General features: G+C 50.0%; 2 protein-coding genes across 5 annotated transcripts; one reads left to right on the top strand and one right to left on the bottom strand.

Annotated features, from left to right (window-relative positions):
• The first annotated feature begins 1,194 nt into the window (after positions 1-1,194).
• Positions 1,195-23,841, top strand: Sgca (sarcoglycan alpha). Of its 4 annotated transcripts, none has more exons than XM_052759685.1 (10): positions 1,195-2,009; positions 16,003-16,122; positions 16,214-16,327; positions 16,543-16,615; positions 17,003-17,201; positions 17,636-17,798; positions 18,681-18,889; positions 19,163-19,189; positions 23,231-23,422; positions 23,661-23,841. In XM_052759685.1, exons 2-9 carry the CDS (start codon positions 16,090-16,092, stop codon positions 23,409-23,411), a joined length of 999 nt encoding a protein of 332 aa, XP_052615645.1. In that variant the 5' UTR covers positions 1,195-2,009; positions 16,003-16,089; the 3' UTR covers positions 23,412-23,422; positions 23,661-23,841. The 4 variants fall into 4 exon arrangements, with proteins under 4 accessions (XP_052615645.1, XP_052615646.1, XP_052615643.1 ...); XM_052759686.1 differs by lacking the exon at positions 1,195-2,009 and adding an exon at positions 12,232-12,660; XM_052759683.1 differs by lacking the exon at positions 1,195-2,009 and having other exon boundaries at positions 15,392-16,122; positions 16,214-16,368.
• On the bottom strand, positions 19,809-23,222 carry LOC128123365 (spermatid-specific linker histone H1-like protein). Its single transcript, XM_052759689.1, has one exon. It carries the CDS (start codon positions 20,579-20,581, stop codon positions 20,057-20,059), a length of 525 nt encoding a protein of 174 aa, XP_052615649.1. The 5' UTR covers positions 20,582-23,222; the 3' UTR covers positions 19,809-20,056.

Here is a 23,841-nt window from a genome sequence, read left to right on the forward strand (position 1 = left end):
TGGGTGTTCTGCCCAGAATCTCCCACACCCTTAGTGGTGAGTCATTTTAACTGGTCCCAGCCCAAGGGGTCTGTGCCCACACTCGGGGCCAGGTGGGAGGAGGGGTTGAGAACCAGCTGTTGGCCCCTTCCCCTAACATCCTTGGCAGAAAACTAAGATGAACTGGACTTAATAGGCACCCTCAGATCTCCCTTGTCCCGTGATTTCTCAGAGTGAGACCCCTTCAAGGGCTTTGGGTTGTGAGAAAGTAAAGTGAGCAAGGAGCTTGGGTGACGGAGGCTAGTAAGTAGAGATTATTATTTCCTGGGTTCCTACATGGCAGAGCAAAGACACCCAAGCTGGAATTTCGGAAGGAGCTTTAAGGGAGTGAGTGAGAATTACGTTACCATCACCCTTTCCTTGGAGTCAGGCTCCAAACAATCTGCCTATGAGGTGGGTGGGGCATGAGGGGTCACCTCCTCCATCCTGTCGTCCCCCCACCCCCCAGTCTGAGCTAAACTTTCAGCCCTCAGGCCATGATGGTCATCCCCGGATAATTTAAAACTTCGGCTCTCCCCAGGGCCCATGTGGAGGAAACTTTGATGTCATGGCCACTGTCTTGGTCTTGGGATGACGGGTCCTTCCATTCCTTTGTCCTGTCTGGGGGTGGGGGTGAAGTGGTTCCCAAAGTTGAGCCGGGATTCAGGTCTTGGCTGTACCACTTAGTGTCTGTGCGCCTTTGCAGAAGTCACGTGTCTCTTTTGTGCTCTGAGGGGAGAAACTGAGGCCTGGGAGAGTTGCCGGATGCTTATGACCAGGAGACGCCTTCTCAGCCATGGCTAAAGGGTGGGAGCTGCAGTAGGCAGTGATAATCCTCCCTCTCTCCTAGCCAAGCCCTTCTTGTGTCCTCCCGTCCCATCTGGTGAGGGCCCTCTGGGAAGGTGCTCTTGGATGATCATGCCTGGAGGCTTGCTGGCTTTAAATGCCAGGTGTAACAGCAAGGGTGGTGATAAGGACGGGTGGGGAGAACCCGATGTAGGATGAGTTCCCAGCCTTCAGCACCCTGGGCTCAGGTGTGGGCTGCGTGCCAAGACTGGCTGCTTTTCCCAACCCTGGGCCTTTGAGACAACTTCTGAAAGTAGTTGTTTTTTTTTTTTTTTTTTGGCCACTGTCATCAGAAAAGAAGCTGCTCTTTTGCCTGGTCTATGGTAAGTCCATAACACTTACCCCAATTCCTCTATGTGGTCGGCCAGGGCTTTGAGCTAGTTGTGGGATCCAAGGAGGCTTGTGTTCCCGCACTTCCAAATACGAGAGCTCAACTCTAGCATGGGGTGTCTGAGAAGGTTAGAGACCTTTGGATAACCTAGTCACAGGGGGCAGGAGGAGTGAGCAGTGGTTCACAGTTTTAGAGACCCAACTAGGGTTCTGCAGGTCTCAGTTGAGTCCTGGCTCCTCCCATTTGCTAGATGGCCTTGGGCTAGTCATTTTGGATTCCATAGTTGCTAACAGGCCCAACTTGAATGTCTGAAATCTTCTGACCGTGGATGACCCTGGGTGTCTCCTCCTTCCTATGTAGCACAGAATAAAACAGGGCTTTGAAGTTGGGGACACTTTTGTTAGGACTCCCGAGCTGCCACTTCCAAGCTCCAGGACTTTGCCAGATTTCTTCATCTGTAAGCCGGGGACAATATACCCACCTCAAGGAGTTGCCGAGGGCACTGAATAGATCCTGAATGTGGAAAGCACAGAAGCACCCCGAGTGTGGGCTGTCCCCAACTGCACGTGTATTGGAGCATGTATGGGGGCTGCGCATGCAAGAGTGTGGGCAGGTGTGTGACTGAGAATGAGCACCCACCGGCGTCTGCAGCTCGAGTCTGTTTCCATGAGACATTGGGCCTCTGCTTTCTTTTCAAGGTCCGTTAGGTGAAATTCTGGTATGTAAGCATTTCTGCCCATGGCTCCTCCAAATCTTTCTGAATCATTTCTTTTTGCTGTGGTGGAGAGTGAACCCAGGACCCCAAGCATGCCAGGTAAGTGTTCTATCACTTAGCTACATCCCCTGCCCTGAGAACGTTTTTTTTCAAGATGACCTCCCTTCTAAACTTCTCAAAGGGGTCTTTTATTCCTGCCTCTTGGTGCACCTCAAGTCTCTCAGTCTCTCATTGCCCCTGTAGGGAGAGGAACTGAGGGGTCCTTCTTCCCACAGCTGGGAGATTGCTGCTGCCTGGTCTTTTTTTTGGGGGGGGGGGGCTGCTGGCTTTCTTCCCATCAGTCTCACACTGTACTCTGGCACCCCTTGGAAAGTTCACATGCTTCTTGGAGGCATCAGTGTGTGTGTGTGTGTGTGTGTGTGTGTGTGTGTTGGGGGTGGGGGAAGGGGTGGGACACAGCAAAGACGTCTCCAAATCCTCAGTTGCTTTAAAGGAAAGCCTATATTTAGCTGGGCTTAGAGGAGCCTGTAAATATGTATTTTGCAACGTTGTAGTTGTAGCCATGGAGCTCTAGAGACATGCAGAGAGGTCAAGGGGGGGAAAAAAAAGGAGCAACAAGAAAGATTAGGCAATATATTTTGTCATCAGCGAAGCCAAGGAGTTTCTATTGCTTCAGCTGCTAAGAACTCACATTTCTGTGTTTTGATGGCTACTATTTTTCGTCTGCTTTCTGGACCATGTGCAAGGAAGAGACAACTTTCAGAGTCACCTTCTCCCATAGGCCTTTGCCCCCCACCCTCCCCACCCCCGCCTGACTGGCTCCACCAGGCTCTGCTGGGCTCCCATGGGACCTGGCACAGGTTCAGTCTCCAGAATGCCACCTTTTGCCCCTCCACCTTAGCCCCTGCTCTTCGAGTAGCCTGGGGAGGAGGGGGCAGAGAGTGGAAACATAAAAGCAATCATGTTACTTTGGGATTATTCTCCTTCACCAAACTCTATTTTCTAATCAAGTTTTTTTTTTCTTCTTTTTACTTTTAGTTTGAACATTGTCTTGGAAAACAAGGAAAGTTCAGAAAACAGCATCACAGCAGAATTTACAAATGCTCATATTGGGTCACGTTTGCTTCGGGTTTGTCCATGTAAATGATATTAATTTGGGAGGCTGGGGAGTTGACTCGGTCAGTAAAGTACTTGTTGTGTAAGCATGAAGGCTTGAAGTCCATCCCCAGAACCCAAGTGAAAACCACGCCAGGTGTGGTGGCCCCTGCTCGTCATCCCAGAGCTGGGGAGGCAGAGAGGGAAGAACCCTCAGGGTTTAGAAGCCAGCTGACCTGGCTGGGCGGTGGTGGTACATGCCTTTAATCCCAGCACTCAGGAGGTAGAGGCAGACAGATTTCTGTGAGTTTAGGCCAGCCTGGGCTACAGAGCCAGCCAGTTCCAGGACATGCTCCAAAGCTACACAGTGAAACCTTGTCTCGAAAAAAACCAAAAAAATAAAAATTTAAAAAAAAAATAGAAGGAGCCAGCTAGCCTACCCTACTGGGGGCTAGTGAGAGACCCTGTCAAGAAAAAAGAAAAAGAAAGAAAAAGAAAAAAAAGAAAGAAAGAAAGAAAAAAAAGAACAAAACCCAAACCAAACTGCAAAGGTGTTTTCCATCTTCTCCGATGGAAACTCTGTCTCCGAGCACAGTAACTCCCTAACTCCCTCCCCCTGCTGTCCCTGGCAACCACTTGTATCTGTGTGAACTTGACTCCTCTAGGTACGTTATGTAAGCATCATAGAGAATCTGTCCTTTTGTGCCTGGCTTATTTTGCCTGGTTTACATACATTGTAGCAAGTGCCAGCCCATAATCTCCCCTCTTTCCCATGCATTTCCATATTCATGGAACAGTAGTGCTTTCTGAGTCTTTACATCCTGTGTAACAATAGCAAACGCTGTATTTGTACCTTCGCCCCCCCCCCGAGATTTTTGACAGTGGGTCCCTATGTGTGCTTATGTCCGTGGTGTGTACATTTTAATTTCCGTTTGTCATTTTGTCATGTGACTAAGTCACACTGTAGATCTTGCCAGTTCACCTACCGACAGTGTTTGGGTGGCATCTGTTTTTTGCTGTTCTAAGCAGGGCTGCAGTGACACATCCTGGGATTTTATCTGAACCCATTCGGGATGTTACCTAGAGACAGAAAGTCAGGTCTTTTGCTAGGGTGGTTGAACTTTGAACTTGGCCATCATGCCACGATGTTCTCTATAGCTGATGAATCCCCATTCTTCCTCCCACGACCAGCAACTGTACAAGACCACATCTTGCCGACATTTGCTGCCCCACTCCCACCTTTTTTGAGGCACGGTCTTACTATGTAGTCCTGATTCACCAGGAACTCACTATCTATACTACGTTGGCCAAAAACTCAAAAGTGCCCTGCCTACACTTGCTTCCTAGGCTGGGATTAAAGGGGTGTGTTACTATGCCCAGCTTCTACACGGTTTTTTTTTTTTTGTTTGTTTGTTTGTTTGTTTTGGTTTTTTGAGACAGGGTTTCTCTGTGTAGCTTTAGAACCTGTCCTGGATCTCACTCTGTAGCCCAGACTGGCCTCGAACTTACAGAGATCCACCTGCCTCTGCCTCCCGTGTGCTGAGATTAAAGGCCTGTGCCACCACTGCCCAGCTTACACTTTCTTTTATTTGTGTGTACGTGTGTACATGATGGATGTGTGTACTTACATGGTGTCATCCCCACCAAGGCTATCCACTTCTTTTGAGATAGGGTCTCTCATTGGCCTGTAGCTCATCGGTTAGGCTAGACTAACTGGTCAGTGAACCCCAGGATCCTCCTGTCTCCACCTCCCCAGTTTAATTACTAGCATGTGCCACCATGCCTCTCCCCCACTTTTTGAAAAATAGAAGTTCTGGGGATTGAACTCAGGTCCTCATGATTGCAAGGGAAGCACTTTAACTTCTTATGTTTGCTAGTCTGCTGGATGGGACATAGCTCACCTTAATGTGCGTGACCTGACTGAGGTAAAGCACGTTTACTGAGCTCATTGTCCATCTGGGTTTCCTCTGGATAGATCACTTCAGTCTGTAACCTTAGCTATCCTATAGTTGCTTTTGATGGATGCTATAAAGAGCCTCATGGAGGGGCACCCTTGTCAAAAGCTGGAGTGGTGGCACACACTTTTAAGCCTACTGCTACAGAGGTGGAGACAGACAGACCCCAGTGGCTCATCAGCCAGCCAGGTGCCAGTGAGAGACTCTGTCCCCCAAAAATGACATGAGTGATGGCTGGAGAGATGCTTAACAGCACTTCTTTCTCTTCCAGAGGACATGGGTTCAATTCCCAGCACCCACATAGTGGCTCACAACGTCCGTAACTCCAGTTTCAAAGACTTCTCTTCTGAACTCTGTGGGCATGAGGCACACATGTGGTACACAGACATACATGTGAGCAAAACATTTATCCACGTGAAATAAAGTAAATAAATCTGAGAGAGAGAGGTGGGGGTGGGGGTGGCCGAGAGGAATGACTCCTGAGGAAGAAAACCCAAGATCAACCTCTAGTCTCCACACATACAAACTCATACATGCGCAGAGAGAGAGAGAGAGACAGTTGAGCAAAAGTGATTATCTTCCATATCAAGATATCCTAGAGTTGAAGCCAAGAGTGGTGGAGCAAGCATTTAATCCCAGCACTTGGGGGCAGATCCAGGTGGATCTCTAAGTTCGAGGCCAGCCTGGTCTATATAGTGAGTTCCAGACAGCTAGAGCTACATAGTGAGACCCTGCCTCAAAAAAAAAAAAAAAAAAAAAATGTAAAAGGAAAAGGAAGGAAAGAAATCCTAGAGTTCGTTAGTTCAGAGACTCAGCTGAGACATCAGGATGCAGATTCTTCCATCTTTCTTTTCCGTGTTCCTTTCAGGAGGGTAGATGTCACTCATCTGCTAACACCTAAGTTAGCTTGGCTCTTAAACTGCCCCCCCATCAATGAGTGGTTCCAAGATGACTGCCTCAACTCCAGGTATCTCACACAAGCAACAATGTGGAGATACCCAGAGGCAGAAGACAGTAGTAGATGCTTTTCATTTTAGAGTCTCTCCCAGAGCCACTTCCATTAAATAATCTTCCTTTCGTGCTTGGTGACCAGAAGTCTACACATGCCCATCCTCAAACCAATCATTGGCCAGAGGAACAAAATCGTTGCTATATTTTGACCAATCGTAGTTCATGGATGGGACTAGGGAAGGGCCATCCATCCCCAAAGCCCGACAGACAGCCTGACTCAGTTCAGTGTTCTGGGATGGAAAAGAGAAATGGTGCCATTTAGAATGCACTCAAGATCAAACTCATTATGTAGACCAGGCTGGCCTCAAACTTAAGGGATCAGCTATCTCTGCCTCCAGAGCACTGAGACTAAAGGTGTATACCACCATGCCTAGCCCTGGTCTGTTTTTTAAAAAAGTATTTTTAAGCTGAGTGGTGGTGGTAGTGGTTGTTGTTGGTGCACCCCTTTAATTCCAGCACTTGGGAGGCAGAGCCAGGTAGATCTCTGTGAGTTCAAGGCCAGCCCAGGCTATAGAGTGAGTTCCAGGACAGCCAAGACTACACAGAGAAACCTTGTCTTGAAGCAAAAAGGAAAAAAGAAAAAAACTAATTTTAGTGCTGGGGATTGGCTTGGCATACGCTAGGCAAGCATTCTGCCACTGAGCTACATCCCTAACCCCTGTGGTTTGAGACCGGGCATCACTGCTTACCCAAGGCTGGCTTAGAGTTCCCAACTCTTCTGCTTCGGCATCGAGAGGGCTGACTTCTGGGAAGTCTTTCTGTACTCTGAATACTAACCCTTTATCTGTTTTATGTGTCCCCAACATTGCCACCCAGGCTGTTCCTTGTCTTTCTACTTCGTTCATAATGACAATTTTATAATAGAGGCTTTGGGGGGTGGCAGTAATATAATAAAAATCAATCTTTTCTGAATTGTGTCTCTTATGTAAGAACTGCTTTCCTACTCTCAGATTGCCTACATTTCCTAATTATTTTAAAGTTCTGTTCTTCACTTTGAGATCTTTAATCCATCTGGAATTAATATTTATGGATGGTGTAAAGAGGTTTCGTATGAAAAGCCAATTGTCCCGACACTTTTTATTGAATAGACTGCTCTCTCTCACCGAGTTGCTGTGCCTCCCCCATCATAAATCAAATCCCCACATAAACTTGGCTCCATTTCTGGGCACTTTGTTCTATTGATCTCTTTGTCCAGCCCGGCACCAATACCACATTGTTTTAATTACTATCACTTTCAAAGAAAGTCTCGGTGTCTCTTTGGGGCAGGCCCACTTTCTTCTTCAGAATGGTCCACCACTCTCTTGGCCCTTTGCTGTGCCGTATGACGTTAGAGTCAGTAAGAAGCTTCTTTTGAGATCTTTATTGGGCATGCATGGAATCAACTGATAAATGTGGAGAGGATGGTCTTTGAGCATGACTGTGAGAATTCTCAAGCTTAAAATGATCCCTTCTACACCTCTCCATTTATTCTTTGAGACTAAAGTACAGTGCTTCATTCATAAATATCAGCTGGGTGTAGTGGCCCACACCTTTAGTCCCAGCATTCAGGAAGTAGAGGTAGGTGGACCTCTGTGAGTTCAAGGCCAGCCTGGTCTATGTAGTGAGTTCCAGAACAGCCAGGACTACACAGAGAAACCCTGTCTCAGAACAACAACAAAAATCTTGTAACATTTACATATTTTTATATCTTTTTTTTGTTTTTTTTTTTGTTTGTTTGGTTTTCGAGACAGGGTTTCCCTGTGTAGCCTTGGCTGTCCTGGAATTAGCTCTGTAGAACAGGTTGACCTCAAACTCACAGAGATCTGCCTGTCTCTGTCTCCTGAGTGCTAGGATTGAATCATGTGTTACCACCCACCCGGCTAAAAGCTTAAAATTTCTAATGAGTGGTTGTTAATGTGTAGAAACACTGATTTTTTTCTATTTCATTTGTATTTGGATGCTGATCTTTGTCCAGCAACCTAGCCAAGGCCCCTTATAATAATTCCAATAATATGGAAGCTGGAAAGATGGATCAGTGGGTGCAAGCAAGAAGTCTTGTCTGAGACTGGATCCCCAGTGCTCATGTGCAAGCCAGGTGTGGTGGCATGCTCAGGCAGAGCCAGGCAGATTCCAGGGGCCTTGCTGGCTAGCCATCTAATCAACGGCAAGCCTTATGTTTAGCGAGTGATCATGTCTCAAAAAATAAAGTGGTTATAGATAGTGGAAGACACCTGAAATACACCTGGCCTCCACAGGAGCAAGCAGAGGCAAACACACACACACACACACACACACACACACACACACACACACACACACACACCCTGCCTGAAGAATCTAGGATCTTTTATATTTTCTCTGTAAATAATTTACTAATAAAAATGCCAGCAATTTTGTCTCTTATCTTCCTTATCCTTTTAAAACTATTTTATTTTTTAAAATTATGTGCATACAGCCAGGTAGTGGTGGCGCTTGCTTTTAATCCCAGCACTTGGGAGGCAGAGGCAGGTGGATCTCTGAGTTTGAGGCCATCCTGGTCTATAGAGTGAGTTCCAGGACAGCCAGGGCTACATAGAGAAACCCTGTCTTAAAATTCGCACCCCGCCCCTCAAAAGAGCCAAATAATTAAATAGATAAAGCTGACTGCTTCCAGTTCTCAAACCCTGCTGATGGGCTGCTCTGGTCAGCTGTTGCTATGCACTGTCCGTTATAAAAAGTAAACGAGCCCATACTCTTTACAGGGCTTTACAGTTTGCAAAGCACTGTGCCCTCTATTTTCTTTTACCTCCACTTGAGAGGAAGCATCTCAGTGGCAATGGCCGAGGCACCCGAAACAGGCCCCCCCCCCCCCCCCCCCCCCCCCCCCCCCCCCGCTTCTCTTGTAATAGAAGAAATTTGTCCAAGAACAGCCTGGCATTCCAGTTTCAGTGCTCTTGGATGGTCATTCTTTGGGGACCTTTAGCCCACTTATGGAAAGGGGATTCAACTCAGCTGCCTAGCTTGCACAAAGCCCTGAGCACTCAGCAGTACCACCGTAGAGGAGAGGATCAGGAATTCAAGGTCATCCTTAGCTGCATAGCCAGCCTGGGTTCTCTGAAACCCCTTTTCAAGAATAAGAACAAAAATTAAACAAGAGGGTCAGGAAGATGTACTGGGTCTTCAGACTGGTGTCCCCAAAATGTCTGTGAGGTTGGTGGGGGAATAGAAAATGCCCTTGGAAACCAGAGCGTTGACAGACGATGGGTGGGTGAAGGAGGGTGGGGAGGTGAGCATTATTTCCAACCAGCAACCGCTCCATGAGTCCTTCTCCCTGTAAGAAAGTACGTTTTCTGGGCAGGGAAATGGACGACACACGCGATAGGCTCATGGTCTTGGGTGTCCTCCTGGGTCACTAGGCTAACAGTCGGGTCCAGCACGCATGCCCCTTGGTGGTTCTGGAAGTGGGTGCTGCGCAGGCCTCGCTCCTCCCAGCTCTCCACTCACGGATCAGTCCCTACGTTGCGCAAGCGCAGGGAGTGCTGAAGTCTGTGAACGCGCCCTCTCGTGGTGGACTGACCCAGTTGCATTCTTTGTTGTTGCTCTGGGGGCGGGGAAGAGGAGGGAGAAAGATGTGGGTGGAGTCTGGGAGGCAGAAGCGAGAATAAGATCACAATGATGAGGATGCTTTTCCTTTGTCCCTCACAAAGACATATAATACGCGTTTCGGATGCAGATAAAGAAATATGCTCCTTTGAGACAAAGGGGAGACGAGAATAGAATGAGACTGTTGGGGAGATGATGCTTCCATTCATTTATGCATTCATTCGTTTATTCATTCATTCATTCATTCATTGACCAAACGTTCTCTGGGTTGGACAGATGGCATAGGAAGCTAGGGAAATGGTCGCTGATGTGGGGGTGGGGGTGAGGAAAGAGACCCTGCTAGCAAAGAACAGAACTCGGTGGCAGGGGGGAGGGGAGCAGGGGGAAGCTCCAACTGAGCTTACAGGGATAAAGCTGAGAGAGGCTGAGGCCTGACCCATCCTGTACTGCATGCTCTCTCTGGTGAGGATTAAATAAATAAATTAAAGATGAAACACTCTGAGCATCAGGAGGGATGCTGTTTGTGATGGATTAAAGTAATCAAATATGTTTAAACCGTAAAGTAATGCTTATACTACTAGCGAAAACCAAGGTGCTAATTGGCCACAGTTTGGAGGATGCTGGGGAATCAACCATTATTTTCAAACCAGTAAATTTAGATATGGAAAGAATCAAGCATTTACACCCTTTCCTATTACGAACTGTACCACCTGGAAAGCAAATCGTGAGGGCAATTTCTCTATCTTGCTATATTCCAACCGATGAAAGAGAGTGGCGGAATTTGAGTATCACCAGTTTGCAAGACAGAGCAACAAAAGCTGTAATGCTGAGGGCACATACCAAGCCTCCAAATGAAGAGTGTGCGCATCTATAAAGTGGACTTGTAGAAGAAAGAACCTCAATATGACCCAGTCTCTAGATCCAACTAAACTCTACAGAAGATAACAGTGTCCAGAGAATTCCATTTATGGATGATACAGAGGTGGTGGTGGGGGGACATGGTAGAACCCCAGGGAGATGCTATCAGCAAATCCAGAGTGTGAGCAATTGCAGAACTGACCTGGCTTCTTCCTAGGAGAGAGGGAGGGAGGAAGGATAGATGGAGGGAGGAAAAGAGGAAGAGATGATGGAAAGTCTATAAAAATGCAGAAATATCTAAGTCTACTAACCTGCTAAAGTGTATCCACCTATTTGGATCCTGACAAAAACAAATACTTTGCTTTAAAAAAGAAAAATTGAAGTGGGTTGGAGGGATGGCTCAGCAGTTAAGAGCACTGGCTGCTCTTCCAGAGGACCTGGGTTCAATTCCCAGCACCCACATGGCAGCTCACAACTGTCTGTGACTCCAGTGCCAGGGAATCTGAGAGTCTCATACAGATATACCTGCAGGCAAAACCCTAATGTACGTTAAATAAATAAATACATATAAAAAACCCTGAAATATGTGTGGGGTGTTGTGATACATCGCCTGTAATCCCATCACTTTGGAGACTGAGGCAAGAGAGTCATGAGTTTCAGACCAGCCAGAATTACAAAGTGAGAGACCCTGTCTCAGTGAAAAGCAAAACGAAGCCTGAAATGAGAGAAGTACCAAGGCATGAGGCCACAGTCCCAGGCGTTTGAGAAGCTGAGGCAGGGGAATTCCTTAAGCCCATGAGTTTGAGGTCAGTGTCTTAGAGAATAAATAAAGATGAGATTTACAAGAGAATGGAAATTCAAAGACTGGAAGTTTGATAACTGGTAATACTTTGTGATTGAGTTTAGAGAGCAAGAGTCATTATCTTTAAAAGATATGTACTGAGATAGTGACAGATGAAATTAAATGGGAGAGGGGACCTGGGTGAGATAGACAGGAAGAGATTGGCTAGGAGTTGATAATTGTTAAAGCTGGATAATAGATATATAAGGAATAGATATATAAGGGCCCATTTTATTATTCTGTGCATGTTCAAACAATTTTTTTTCCAGGCTGGAGAGATGGCTCAGTGGTTAAGAGCACTGACTGTTCTTTAGGGGACATGGTTCAGTTCCCAGCCCCCACATGGCAGCTCACAACTGTCTGTAACTCCAAGATCTGACACCCTCACACAGACATGCATGTAGGCAAAGCACCAATGTACATAAAATGAAAAGAAAGTTAATAATTTAGTGTGTGTGTGTGTGTGTGTGTGTGTGTGTGTGTGTGTGTGTGTGTGCCACACTTAGCTGAATCCCCTGGAACTGGAATTACAGGTGATTGTGAACTTCCTGTGTGGGTGCTGGGAGCTGAATTCAGATCCTCCAGAAGGATAGCAAGTGCTCCCAGCCTGAGCAATCTCTCCAGCCCTCCCTTTTCCCTTTGAGACAGGGTCTCACTGTGTAGCCCTGGCTGGTCTTGAACTTACAGAGATCTGCCTGCCTTTGCCTCCTTCATGCTGGAACTAAAGGAGTGTGCCTGCACACTCAGGTCCAGTTTCCTAAAAAAGAAAACAATAAATAAAATAAAAATTTCTCAAAAAAAAGTTTAAAGACTCTGCGACACCTTTCCAGTCCCTAAATCCCAACAGCCTGAGGTGTTTTAATGAGGAAGCTCCTGACCTGGGAGCTTCGGGGGGGCCTCCGGTGGATTCCTGGGACATTCCCTGGCTCTCCTGAACAGGGGGTGCTCGTGGGGAATATCAGAAGAGAAGTAACTGTAGCTTTTCCATTGAGGGAGGCCGGGCTCTGTGAACCTTGTGTCTTGGTGAGTTGGTGACACTAGGGCACACTCTGCCTTAACACAGCTAAGGGTGTGAGCAGTGATGCCAAAAATAGCAGTGAGGCATCTGGGGAGGGTGTCACACGGGAGGCAGGGGCAGGCCAGGGCCAGCTGCCAGCTCTGTACCCCGCCCACTCTCAGTGCCTTCCACTCTTGCTCTGCCTCCAAACCCCTTTCTTCTCTCCTCCATCTCGGAGAAGGCAGGAGATGGCAAGGTGACCCCGGGGACAAACACCTGCCTGGGAGCCTGCGTGGATGCTGACTCTGGGAAAGTTGTGACTCTCCAGGGACAAGCAGGGTGGTCAGGTGGGAAGAGAGATGGGACAAGGACAAAACTTGCCCACTAGTCACCTGAATGCAAGCCTGACCGGGACATTCAGGGTGGGGTGAGGTAAGCCACACATGAGCCTTGGGGCCATGCCTGTAAAGACTGTGGGGTGCTGGCAGTGGTGGGCACTGTTTCTTCCTCGGTGGTTTCTACCATCCAGTACATCGAGGAGGGAGCTGGACACAGGGTTATGCACTTTCTGAGCATTCGATCAGCAGCAGCTTTGGAGGACGTTAGAAACTGCCATGCCTCAGTGTTATCAACTGTAAAATGGGGGCTGTAGTCACATCTGCCTCGTGGCATTACTGTGGGTATGGAATGGGTCAGTGCCCAGAGATGCATGGGAGCCTTTTGGCACAGAAGCTAACAGGTCATCTGTCCTTCCCACCGTCACCAGCCCCAGTCAGGCAGGATGTTCTCATCTCTGCATGATACAGGTGGCTGAACACATGCTGCCATGGGTGCTTGTGTGGATTCTGCACAGCGGTGCCCAGAGGCCAACACTAATCATGCAGTTTATAGTGAGAACAGGCCGAGAGAGGGCGAGTGATAAAACAGTCTACAGGAACTGTCGAGCTGGGGCGCCAAGCCTGTGCACTGAGCTCCAGCTACATGAGCCAGAGAGCCTCTCCTCGGCTTACCTGTCCCCACCTGACTGGTACCATCTGGGTTCTTTCCATCCAGGCCTTCATATGGAGATGCTTGGTCTGGGGCTCGGACTGGGGGGAAACTGTTAAGGAAGTTATCAACCAGCCTCCTGCACTTACTAGCTGCTAGACCCCACGTCAGGTTCAGGGCTAAGAAGGTGGTAAGATGAGGAGACTAGAACACCTGTTCCACACCACGATGCTGTGGGGCTGAGTTGACACAGAGATGTGTGCGTGTGTGTGGACTCCTCCGTAAGCAGCCAGCCTCGGAAGAGGAGGGACAGGAAAGGCTTCAGAGAGGAGGGGACACATACATGCAGTCTGATCAAAGTCTGCCCAAGGGACAAGGCAGGAAGGGAATACCAGGCAGAGGGAACAGCTTGGATGGATGCCAGGAGACTAAGAAGACATATTAAGTTAGGCAAGGGCAGAGGGAGGGCCAGAGCCTGGAGATGCGTGGGGGTGGGGATGGGGTTCTATGGTCAGATAGAGGAAGGGCCAGAAAGTCATCAACTGGACATGAGGTGGGAACTCAAAGGCAGTGGGAGTCACTGAGATTTTAAAAGGGGGCGGGTCTGAAGAAATGGCTCAGTGGTTAAGAGCACTGGCTGTTCTTGCAAAGGACAGTTTCCAACATCCACCTACTGTTGTTTCTCCAATTCCGGGGCATTTGACTCCCTCTTCTGATCTCCATGGGCACCAAGCATGCATGTCATACATAAACACACATGCAGGCAATTACTCATACACAGAAAATAAAAATAAATCCTAAAAATTTAAGAGAGGGCCCAAGTAGCCAGATTGGTGGTTTAGAAAACATGCTGAGGGGCTGAAGAGATGCCTTAGTAATTAAAAGCACTGACTGTTTTTCCTGAAATCCTGAGTTCAATTCCCAGCGTCCACACGGCAGCACAAATAGACTATAACTGTAGACATGTGTAATCCAATGCTTTCCTCTTGTGTGCAAAACACCCACATGTATAAACAAATACATTTTGGGTTGGTGTGGTAGCACACTCCTTTAATCCCAGCACTTGGGAGCCAGAGACAGGCGGATCTCTGTGAGTTTGAGGCCAGCCCGGTCTACAAATGTAGTTCCAGGACAATCAGAATTGATACACGGAGAAACCCTGTCTCAAAAAACCAACTAACCAACCAACCAAACAACAACAACAAAAACCCAAACAAACAAACAAAAACAAAACAACAAGGCTGTGAATGTAGCCCAGTTGGTGGAGTACTTGACTAACATATACAGAGTCCCGGGTTCAGTCCCCAGCATTGCCAAGCATGGGGCATACCTGCCATCTCAGCACTCAGGAGATGGAGGCAGGAGGAGAAATATAAGTAGTTTAGGGCCATCTTCACTACATAGCAAATATGAGGCCAGCCTGGGCTACATGAGACATCTCATAAAACAAAAACAGGGGTAGCTCAGTGGGTATGAGCCCTGACTACTCTTCCAGAAGATCAGAGTTCAATTTCTGGCATCCGCATGGCTGCTCACCACCACGTGTAACACCAGTTCTAGGGTATCAGATGCCCAGTTCTAGGGTATCAGATGTCCTTCTGGTCTCTGGGAGCCACTGTATTCAGGCGGTGCATAGACGTACGTGCAGGAAAAACACACAAACACACACAATAACAAAATAAAAAGAAACAAGTAAAGCGCAGAATAATGCATCAAATATATAATATTAAAAAAAGAAACATACACACAAAATAAAGCCCACTGTGGTCACCAGGAAACAGCTGGGGGACACTGTGTGTGAGGACAGTGTCTACCCCAGATTCAGTGCTCACTCCGGGCCAGGCAGCTCCCAGCTGCTCAGACACACCTCTCCCCCTCCCTGCCCCTCCCTCTTCTGCTCCAGCCCCTGTCTCTGTCACTCACAGGGCTGGCTAGGCTGGGGCAGCCATGGCAGCAGCACTAACTTGGATTCCTCTCCTTGTGGGCAAGTCGGGGATTTTCTTCAGGGGAAGGGACAGAATGAGGGGTGGAATTTAGAGCTTATGAAGTAGAAGAGTAGGGGGTCCTCAGAAGAGGGGCTTGGGGTGGGTGAAATAGGACCTAGAGGGTTTTTGGGGGTGGGTAATGATAAGTCACTCAAGGATCCAGGGGCTGGGAGCTGGGCTCTGGAGGATGGGTACTGGGAACTTTAAGGGCAGGGGTGTCCTAGAGCCCTGGGTGGACATGGCAGGACAAGGGGAGAGGTCGTGGGCCCTTTAATGAGCTGGCTAGGACGCTGCTTCTGGCAGACCAGGCTAAATTTGGCATTAAGAGGGAAGGCGGAGGCAGCCTGGGTAAGTCTACTTTGCTGGGCTCCTATTGGCCTACATCGCAGACCCTGTTCTGTGATCTTCTCTGGGAGTTGGGGGCCTCACCATGGTTACCCCTTTTCTGAGGGTCCTCTCTATCCCCAGCTTCCCAGACATTCAACATGGGGTTCTTTTTTCAAGTAACCTGAACACAGACAGCATACCCCTTTCTCAGCCGAACATCAGTCCCCTCCCACCATGGGCCCAAAACATGGAGTGAAATGATGACTGGGGGTCCCTCCCGTGAATCCAAAGCCAACGAAAGTCTGGGGCTTGTCACTCTCTAAGCTATGCGTCAGAGCAGGGTCTGCACCCCACACCACTTGGTGCCAGCCAGGAGCCCTCAGCTCTCAGAACATCAGGAGCACTGGGAGGAAAGGAGCTCACCCCCTGCCTGTGACTGAAGCTGTGTGTTTGGGGCTTATGGGGTCCCCCACAGGTCTTCTGGCAGGGCTGAGGGATACCAAAGCCCAGCAGACCACCTTGTACCCACTTGTGGGGCGTGTTTTTGTGCATCCTTTGGAACATGCCACCTTCCTGCGCCTGCCAGAACACATCGGTGAGCGAGGGGCCAGACGGGCTGGAGTGTGCCAATCCCGATCGCCTGTCCTGTCTCCAATTCCCAATCTCCTCTTGTTTCTCCCCGTCAGCGGTGCCACCTACTGTCCGACTCACCTACCAGGCCCACCTCCAGGGACATCCAGACCTGCCCCGGTGGCTGCGCTACACACAGCGCAGTCCCTATAACCCTGGCTTCCTCTACGGTACTCCCACTCCAGAAGATCGTGGGCGCCAGGTCATCGAGGTGCCGGTGCAGAAACATCTAGACCCCTGAGGGTGGCTCCTGGGTCCTCCTAGCACTAGCCCTGCCAGTGGGATTGGGGGTTTATGCATGTTTATTTACATATAATTTGCATATACTCCATGTATACCAGCTTCCCCTTAGCCCCACTCCTCCGCCCTCTTTCCATTCCCCCAGGTCACAGCCTACAATCGTGACAGCTTTGACACCACTAGACAGCGGCTGATGCTGCTGATTGAGGACCCTGAAGGTACCTCCATCCCTATTCCATTCCTCTACTGGTGCCAATCTTGAAGAGCCTTACCCGGGAAAAAGAGTGTTGGGAAGCAGTGGGAAGCAAGGCACCCCGGAGAGGGGGCATTAGGGCAGATTCGGGGGCGGCGTTGATAGCTTTAGGGAAGGAGCTCTGGACGGAGGTGTATCCTCACCTGTGTAACTGAGCTGCCCACAGGCTGCAGGGCATTAGGCAGTCGTTGGCCGCAGTGTTGGGAAAGGGAACTTAAGGCCTGTGTTGTACACAGGCTGTTGGGGCAGAGGTGGTGTGGGAAATGTGGGAAAACTCCGGGGAGGTTTAGGAAGCACCTGGAGAACCGAGCACAGGGTGGGGTCCAACTGAGTGCTGATTTGGCCTCCCCAGGTCCCCGGCTGCCATACCAAGCCGAGTTCCTGGTGCGCAGCCATGATGTGGAGGAAGTGCTGCCCTCCACACCTGCCAACCGCTTCCTCACCGCCTTGAGGGGACTCTGGGAGCCAGGGGAGCTCCAGTTGCTCAACATCACTTCTGCCTTGGACCGTGGAGGTCGTGTCCCTCTTCCCATTGAGGGCCGGAAGGAAGGGTAAGGGGTCAATCCAGGAGGGCTTCCTGGTTGGCTGGGGAATGGGCCCAAAATAGCCACCTCCCTGATTTCCTGATTACCACTGTGGCATGCCTTCATCAGGATGATCTCTCTTTGCTTCCCTCCCCTTCCATCTCCTTCCTGGGCTCAAACCCTCATCACCCTGAAGTCTGTACTTACTGATACCCCATGAGGACATCTGAGATCCATCTGTTATAAGTCATTTCTGGGATGCATAACGAGTGGGGTGCTCTGACTTGGTCTCAGGTCTTGGGGGGCTATGACCTCTCCCATCAGGCCCTTATGTATCTCCCATGGGCCACCCCTACCCTCGCCCAGGTCCTTGCCTACTGTCAGGACACCTTCACCTCTCCCTGACAGAGTGGTGCCCTACCCTCTTCCACTATGCTGACAGTGGCTTCTTTCTGCCTCAGGGTATACATCAAGGTGGGCTCTGCCACACCCTTCTCCACCTGCCTGAAGATGGTGGCATCACCCGACAGCTCTGCCCGTTGTGCCCAGGGACAGCCTCCATTACTGTCCTGCTATGACAACTTGGCGCCCCACTTCCGTGTTGACTGGTGCAATGTATCTCTGGTGAGAAGGGATCCTGGCTCTGGGGTTTGGGTTTAGGGTACAGTCCTCATCAAGTCCTCTCCATCTATGATTTCTCTAGCCCAGCTTTTTTCTCTGATAGGGTCAGTTTGGGTCTCAGAATCAGTCTGTGGTCTCTGTCACACACACACACACACACGAAGTTCTATTTCCTGCCACAAGAGGGCGACAAAGCTTACAGTCCACATCTGGACGCTCCAGCTCTTGAGTCCCAGATCTGCTCAGCTGAACAGCGGAAACTACCAAGAGTTCCTAAGTCAGAACTCCAGCAAGGGCATCTGTGTGACAACTCTGCTTTTGGAGGAAGTGCCACCAAACAAGGCTGCCTGCAATAAGAGGCTCATTGGGCTCTTGGTGATGTGTCAAGGGACCCTAGAGATCCTGATCCCTGACTGGAAACTGCTGGTGTACAGCTCCTGGGAACCAGCAATAGAGGACTCCATCAGGGTCAGGTGCTAGCACTGGTCATTGACAGCCTACTGAAGGCTGTGTGCTCACCACCAGGTCTCTTCACCACCGTGGTTCACTGCAGGAATAAGCACACTATCATCACTCTGAATTCACTGACCATGTTGAGGCAATTCACCCCTGTGAAGCACTAGCCTGACCCCGAGTTCACACTCAGGCTGTCCAAACGTAGCACCAACACTAACTGTTGTACATCCCTGCTTCTCCTGGAACTGGCTTCTCTTGACCCCTCATCCAGTGTCCATCCTGTAGTCTCATGGGCTAGGGAAGGCAGGCAGGAAGAAGGCCTGTGGTTATATGGGGTTGACAAATTGGTGGTTGCCATGTTTCCTGTGGGACGGTGTCTCGTGTGCCCATTGAGCTACTACTCTTGGGTCAGCTCTGGACTCTACACAGGTGGACAGGTCGGTGCCGGAGCCCCTGGATGAGGTGCCTACTCCAGGTGACGGGATCCTGGAGCATGACCCATTTTTCTGTCCACCCACTGAGGCCACAGGCCGAGACTTCCTGGCAGATGCCTTGGTCACCCTCTTGGTGCCTCTGCTGGTGGCTCTACTGCTCACCCTGCTGCTGGCTTATGTCATGTGCTGCCGGCGTGAAGGACGGTAAGTGTGCTGGCCAGGGAGGGCAGAGGGCTGGTACATCTAAGGGACCACCCTGAGACTGGGGGAGCCAAACTTCTCAGGGAATGGGATTCTCAACTGTAAGAGGAAAGTGGGGCCCCCTTTCTAGGCAGATGGGGGTGCACTCTTGTCTGGCTTGGGACTAGGAGGGATTCTGAATCTAAGCACCTGAGATTCCTACACAGGAGCTCTTGGGACACCGTGGAGCAAAGCCGCACATGTGTTGACTGCCCCCACCCCTCCATTTTTTCACAGGCTGAAGAGAGACATGGCCACCTCTGAGTGAGTAGAACAAAGACTGGGGCTTGGATAGGGGATGCTCCGCTCCCCTGGATTGTTTAATTGGACCCTTCACTCTTTATGAGCAGCAGTGACCTGAGGGTTGGCCCTGGGCTGGCTGGAGGCTAAGCCCGTGTCCTGACCTTGTCCTCATGTGTTCTGGTCACAGAAGAGGTTACTGTGGCAGAGGGCATCTGCCCCTGTACCGAGGACAGGGCTTGAGAAGCGACAGCGGCTCCCAGTGTGGATTCCTTTTTCCCTCTCTCCTCCTCCTTTACTCTTTCTCCATCCTGCCCCTTCCTTCCTTCCCTCCTTTTCTCTCTTTCCCTCACCTTCCCATTTCCCTCTTCCCCTCCTCCCCTCCCTCCCTCCTTCCCTCCCTCCATCTTTCATTTCCTCCCTCCCTCCATCCCTCCCTCCCTCCTCCTCTCTCCCTCCTCCCCTCCCTCTCTCCCTCCCTCCTTCTCTCCTTCCATCTTTCCTTTCCTTCCCTCCCTCCCTCCTTCCCTCCATCTTTTCTTCCCTCCCTCCCTCCCATCTCCTTCCCTCCCTCCCTCCCTCCCTCTTTCCCCCCTGTGAACCAGACACCTGCCCTTTGATTCTCCATGTGTTAGAGGATGTGGCTGGCCTAGTGGATGGCAATGGATGCTTTGAATCCTACCGTATCTTTCCAAGCCCATCTTATTCTGGCCCCAGATTCCTCCTATCATCTATGGCCTCCTCCCCCACCCTGTGCCCCTCAGCCCCTGGCCTAATTTTCCCACCCTCTGAACCCCAAAGATTCCAGAAGACAGTTGTGAAATAAGTTGGGCTTTTATTTCCATCTCACTGAGCTTGTGGCAAGCCTGGTACCCGGCCTAACCTGCCTTATTAATGGCGGCAGCCTCTGGCCCCCCTATGAACTCCCTTGTAAAGCCCTTTAAGGCTCCTTCCAGAGCCTAGCAGTGACTGGCGTGGTCCAGACCGGCGCTGCCTAGGCTTCTGCCTCTGCTGCCTCCGCTGGCGTCTCCTGGCCTTGCGCTTGGACTTGAAGGCTTGCTTCTTGCCCAGGCGGAAAGAGCCTGAGGCCCCCTTGCCGGTTACCTGCTTGAGCATGCCTTTCTTCACTAGATTCTTGACCACACGCTTGAAGCGCCAGCTGTTGTGGGCCATATTGTAGCCTGTGGTGCTCACAGCTTTCTTTAAGGCAGCAAGGGACACACGTCTGTGCAACCCCTTGTCAGTCACAGCCCTCAGAATCACCTTCGACATGCTGGGCTTCCGCATGGTTTGGGGACAGGTGTAGGGCCCAGTCTCACTCTTGCTTGGGTCGTCTGATGTGCTGGCATCTTGGTCTACAGCCACCGCAGAATTTGGGGCTGCAGATGGTGACACCAGCAACGTGTCTCTCTGCATCTCTCCCGGGGATGACTGCAGGGCACTGGATGCTAAGACCTCCAGGGTGGCGGCTGGAAGTATCCACCGGGCTACTCTCAGTAGTGGGCGAGCTGTGTTCTGGCTTCTGCTGCCCTCAGAGGCTCCTCTGTAGGGGTCTGGGCCACACCTCCTGGGTGGCCAGAGGGAGGACCGAGGATGATCACCCACGGTTGGCCTCAGCAGACTTGTGCTGTGGGCCCAGGGGCTGGTGAAGTTATCTCTGCTATGACCTCAGGAGGCCATTGTGAGGTGGGCAGAATCCTGTGGGGGTCATAGCAGCCCCACTGTCTCTTCTTAGGAAGCTCAGAGGCATGAGACAGGGGGGACATCTGATGTGCCAGATGCCCTTCAGAGGAGGGCTGTAGCAGGGTGAGCCCACACAGGGAATGCCCGTGCATGTATGACATGTACATTTCTGAACCAATTCCAGGACATTTAGTTAGTCAGTTAGTGGTGCTGTGTATGGAATCCAGGGTTTCACACACACTAGGCAAGTGTCTCATCACTGAACTATATCCCTAACCCAAGCCCTCAGTTTTAAATCTACCCCTGAATTGCCAACATCTTCTGCTCGTTGTGTCTTTGCGTCTCTGAGTGGAAAAATGCTAATATTTTGTGTTTATTATTTTGAGACAGGCTCAGCTTTTTTGGGGGGTAGGGGTTGAGACAGAGTTTCTCTGTGTAACAATCTTGGCTGTCCTGGAACTTACTCTATAGACTAGGCTTGCATCAAACTCCCAGTGATCCACCTGCCTCTCCTTTCCCAGTGCTGGGATTAAAGGTGTGTGCCACCACCGATAGCAATGACAGGATCAAACTATATAGCCCTTGATGGGCAGGAATTCCCTAAATGTGCTGGGCTGGATTCAAAGTCACAAAGATCCACCTGCCTCTGCCTCTGCAGTGCTGGGATTAAGGTGTGTGCCACCATGCCTGGCCACATTTGTTTATTTGTTGAGGCAGAGTGCTGGCCTCAATATACAGCTGAAAATAACCTTGAACTTCTGATTCTCATGCCTTCACCTTCCTGAGTGCTAGAAATTACGGATGTGCCGCCACACGCAGCTTATGTGGTGCTGGAGTTGAACCCAGGGCTTCGTGCATGCTAGGCAAACACTTCACCAGCTGAACTCTTCCAATACATTTTAAACATAAGGATTATAATTATACTTTTTAAAGGAGATTATATAATTTTCAGAGTAAAATGCAATTCCTCGACTTATTAAATTAACCAGTCTTTCATACGAAACTGGTAAAATGCTTTATTAAACTGGGTGTGTTGGTCCATGCCTGTAACCCCAGCACTGTAGGGGTGGAGGCTGGAGGATCTCCACCTCGCCTCCCTCAAAGGCCATTCTGGGTTCCATGAAAGCCTGTCTCAAAACCAAAAAGAAAAAAAGAAAGGGTTTGGACTTTGTTTTTGTTTTTTGAGATAGGGTCTCTCTATTATGTAGACCAGGCTGGCCTTGGACTCACAGAGATCTACCTGCCTCTGCCTTCTGAGTATTGGGATTAAAGGCATTCGACACCATTGCCTTACTGGGTTTTATGTCTTTTATTTGTTTTTGCTTTACAGATATCTTCCACTGAGATCAATAATTTTGACATTTCACAAGAGGATTTTTTATAAGCATTTTGTGGGCTGTGCCAGATTCAGTCACTTGTGTCACTGACATTGTGACTTTTCTCTTGTGACCAGTGTTTTTGACCACCTCTAGCTTTCTTTGGTTCAGTTTGTACCTCTGATGTCAGGGAGACCTGCTTCCCTCTTGATTGGAACCAACAGTGTGGCCCTGTGCTGGAGCAGCCTGGGCTGGCCTGACTTTTGTGTTGATTTAGTTCTACCAGATACAGTTATTTTACTTACATCAGTGTCTGCCACTTTTTAAATTGGCCTCAAGTAGTGGCTTTGCTGCCTGGTGACTTTCTCACCGGTATCAGACCTGACTGATCACCGAGTTCTCCAGGCCCCAGGGGCATTGCCCTGTGGGCCTGTGTGTTTGGGGGCAGAGTGTCTGTTGGCGATGGCGTAGGTGTAAGAGAGACCTGTGACCATGTGTGTGTGTGTGTGTGTGTGTGTGTGTGTGTGTGCATGTGTGTGTGTCTGTGTGTCTGTGGGTGTGTGTTTGTACGTGGCAGTGCCTCTGCCTGGAGTACTTACATGAAGCCTCTTGGGAAGGCTCCTCTGGATTTGGTGTCTGCTCATCTGCTCTTCTTGGGGAGATTTTTCTTTTTCTTTTTCTTTTTTCTTTTTGTTTGTTTGTTTTTCGAGACAGGGTTTCTCTGTGTAGCTTTGGAGCCTGTCCCAGAACTCACTCTGTAGCCCAGGCTGGTCTCGAACTCACAGAGATCTGCCTGGCTCTGCCTCCCGAGTGCTGGGATTGAAGGCGTGTGCCACCACCACCAGCTTTAAATCTAGGTTGTCTGCGCCCTGAGCCTTGTCTCAGTCACTGGGCACAAGCAGGCACCAGTAAATTCCCCATTTTCCCCCTACACTTACATCGTGTGTTTAAGTGCCCCCACAACCAGACCTGGTAGGCAGACTGCAGGGTGGCTCTGAGGCAGTGCCAGGCTAGACCCTGGAGGCTCATTTCAAGAGCTGATGATGATCTTCTGCTTTGTCTCCAGCATCCAGATGGTTCACCATTGTACCATCCACGGGAATACGGAAGAGCTTCGGCAGATGGCAGCCAGCCGTGAGGTGCCCCGGCCTCTTTCCACCTTACCCATGTTCAACGTACGCACGGGAGAGCGGTTGCCTCCTCGAGTGGACAGCGCACAGGTGCCCCTCATCCTGGACCAGCACTGAGAGCCTGCCAGGTGGGTCTGGCTGGGCAGTGCCATCCTCTAACCAAGAAATAAGGGAGGTTCTATCTCAAGACAGGGGCATGTGGTGGGATGTAGGGGGTCACACTGACTTGCCCACTCCCATATGCTGGGTGCTCAGCAGAGCCGGCATTGTACCCCACAACTGCCAAGCACTCAGGACCAGAGGGTCAGGATAAGGGAGACAGGAGTTTGGTACCCTTAACCCTTCCCACATGTCCTTCTCTTTTAGTTCCCTTTTAGTTCCGGTTTCAGCTGCACTGCTCAGAGCCGCTGACCTGTGACTACATCCACCGCTGATTCCAGCTCCTAGCCGACTTGGACCTCCTGCTCCAGACAGGCAGATGGATGGGGTAGTGGGGGGAGGGTGCTTGGGGTCAGCACCCAAGAATAAATACCTGCTGCTCTGTTCA

Source organism: Peromyscus californicus, unplaced genomic scaffold (genome assembly GCF_007827085.1).
Source record: "Peromyscus californicus insignis strain IS unplaced genomic scaffold, ASM782708v3 Scaffold_3__1_contigs__length_106647218, whole genome shotgun sequence".
NCBI classification, from domain to species: Eukaryota; Metazoa; Chordata; class Mammalia; order Rodentia; family Cricetidae; genus Peromyscus; species Peromyscus californicus.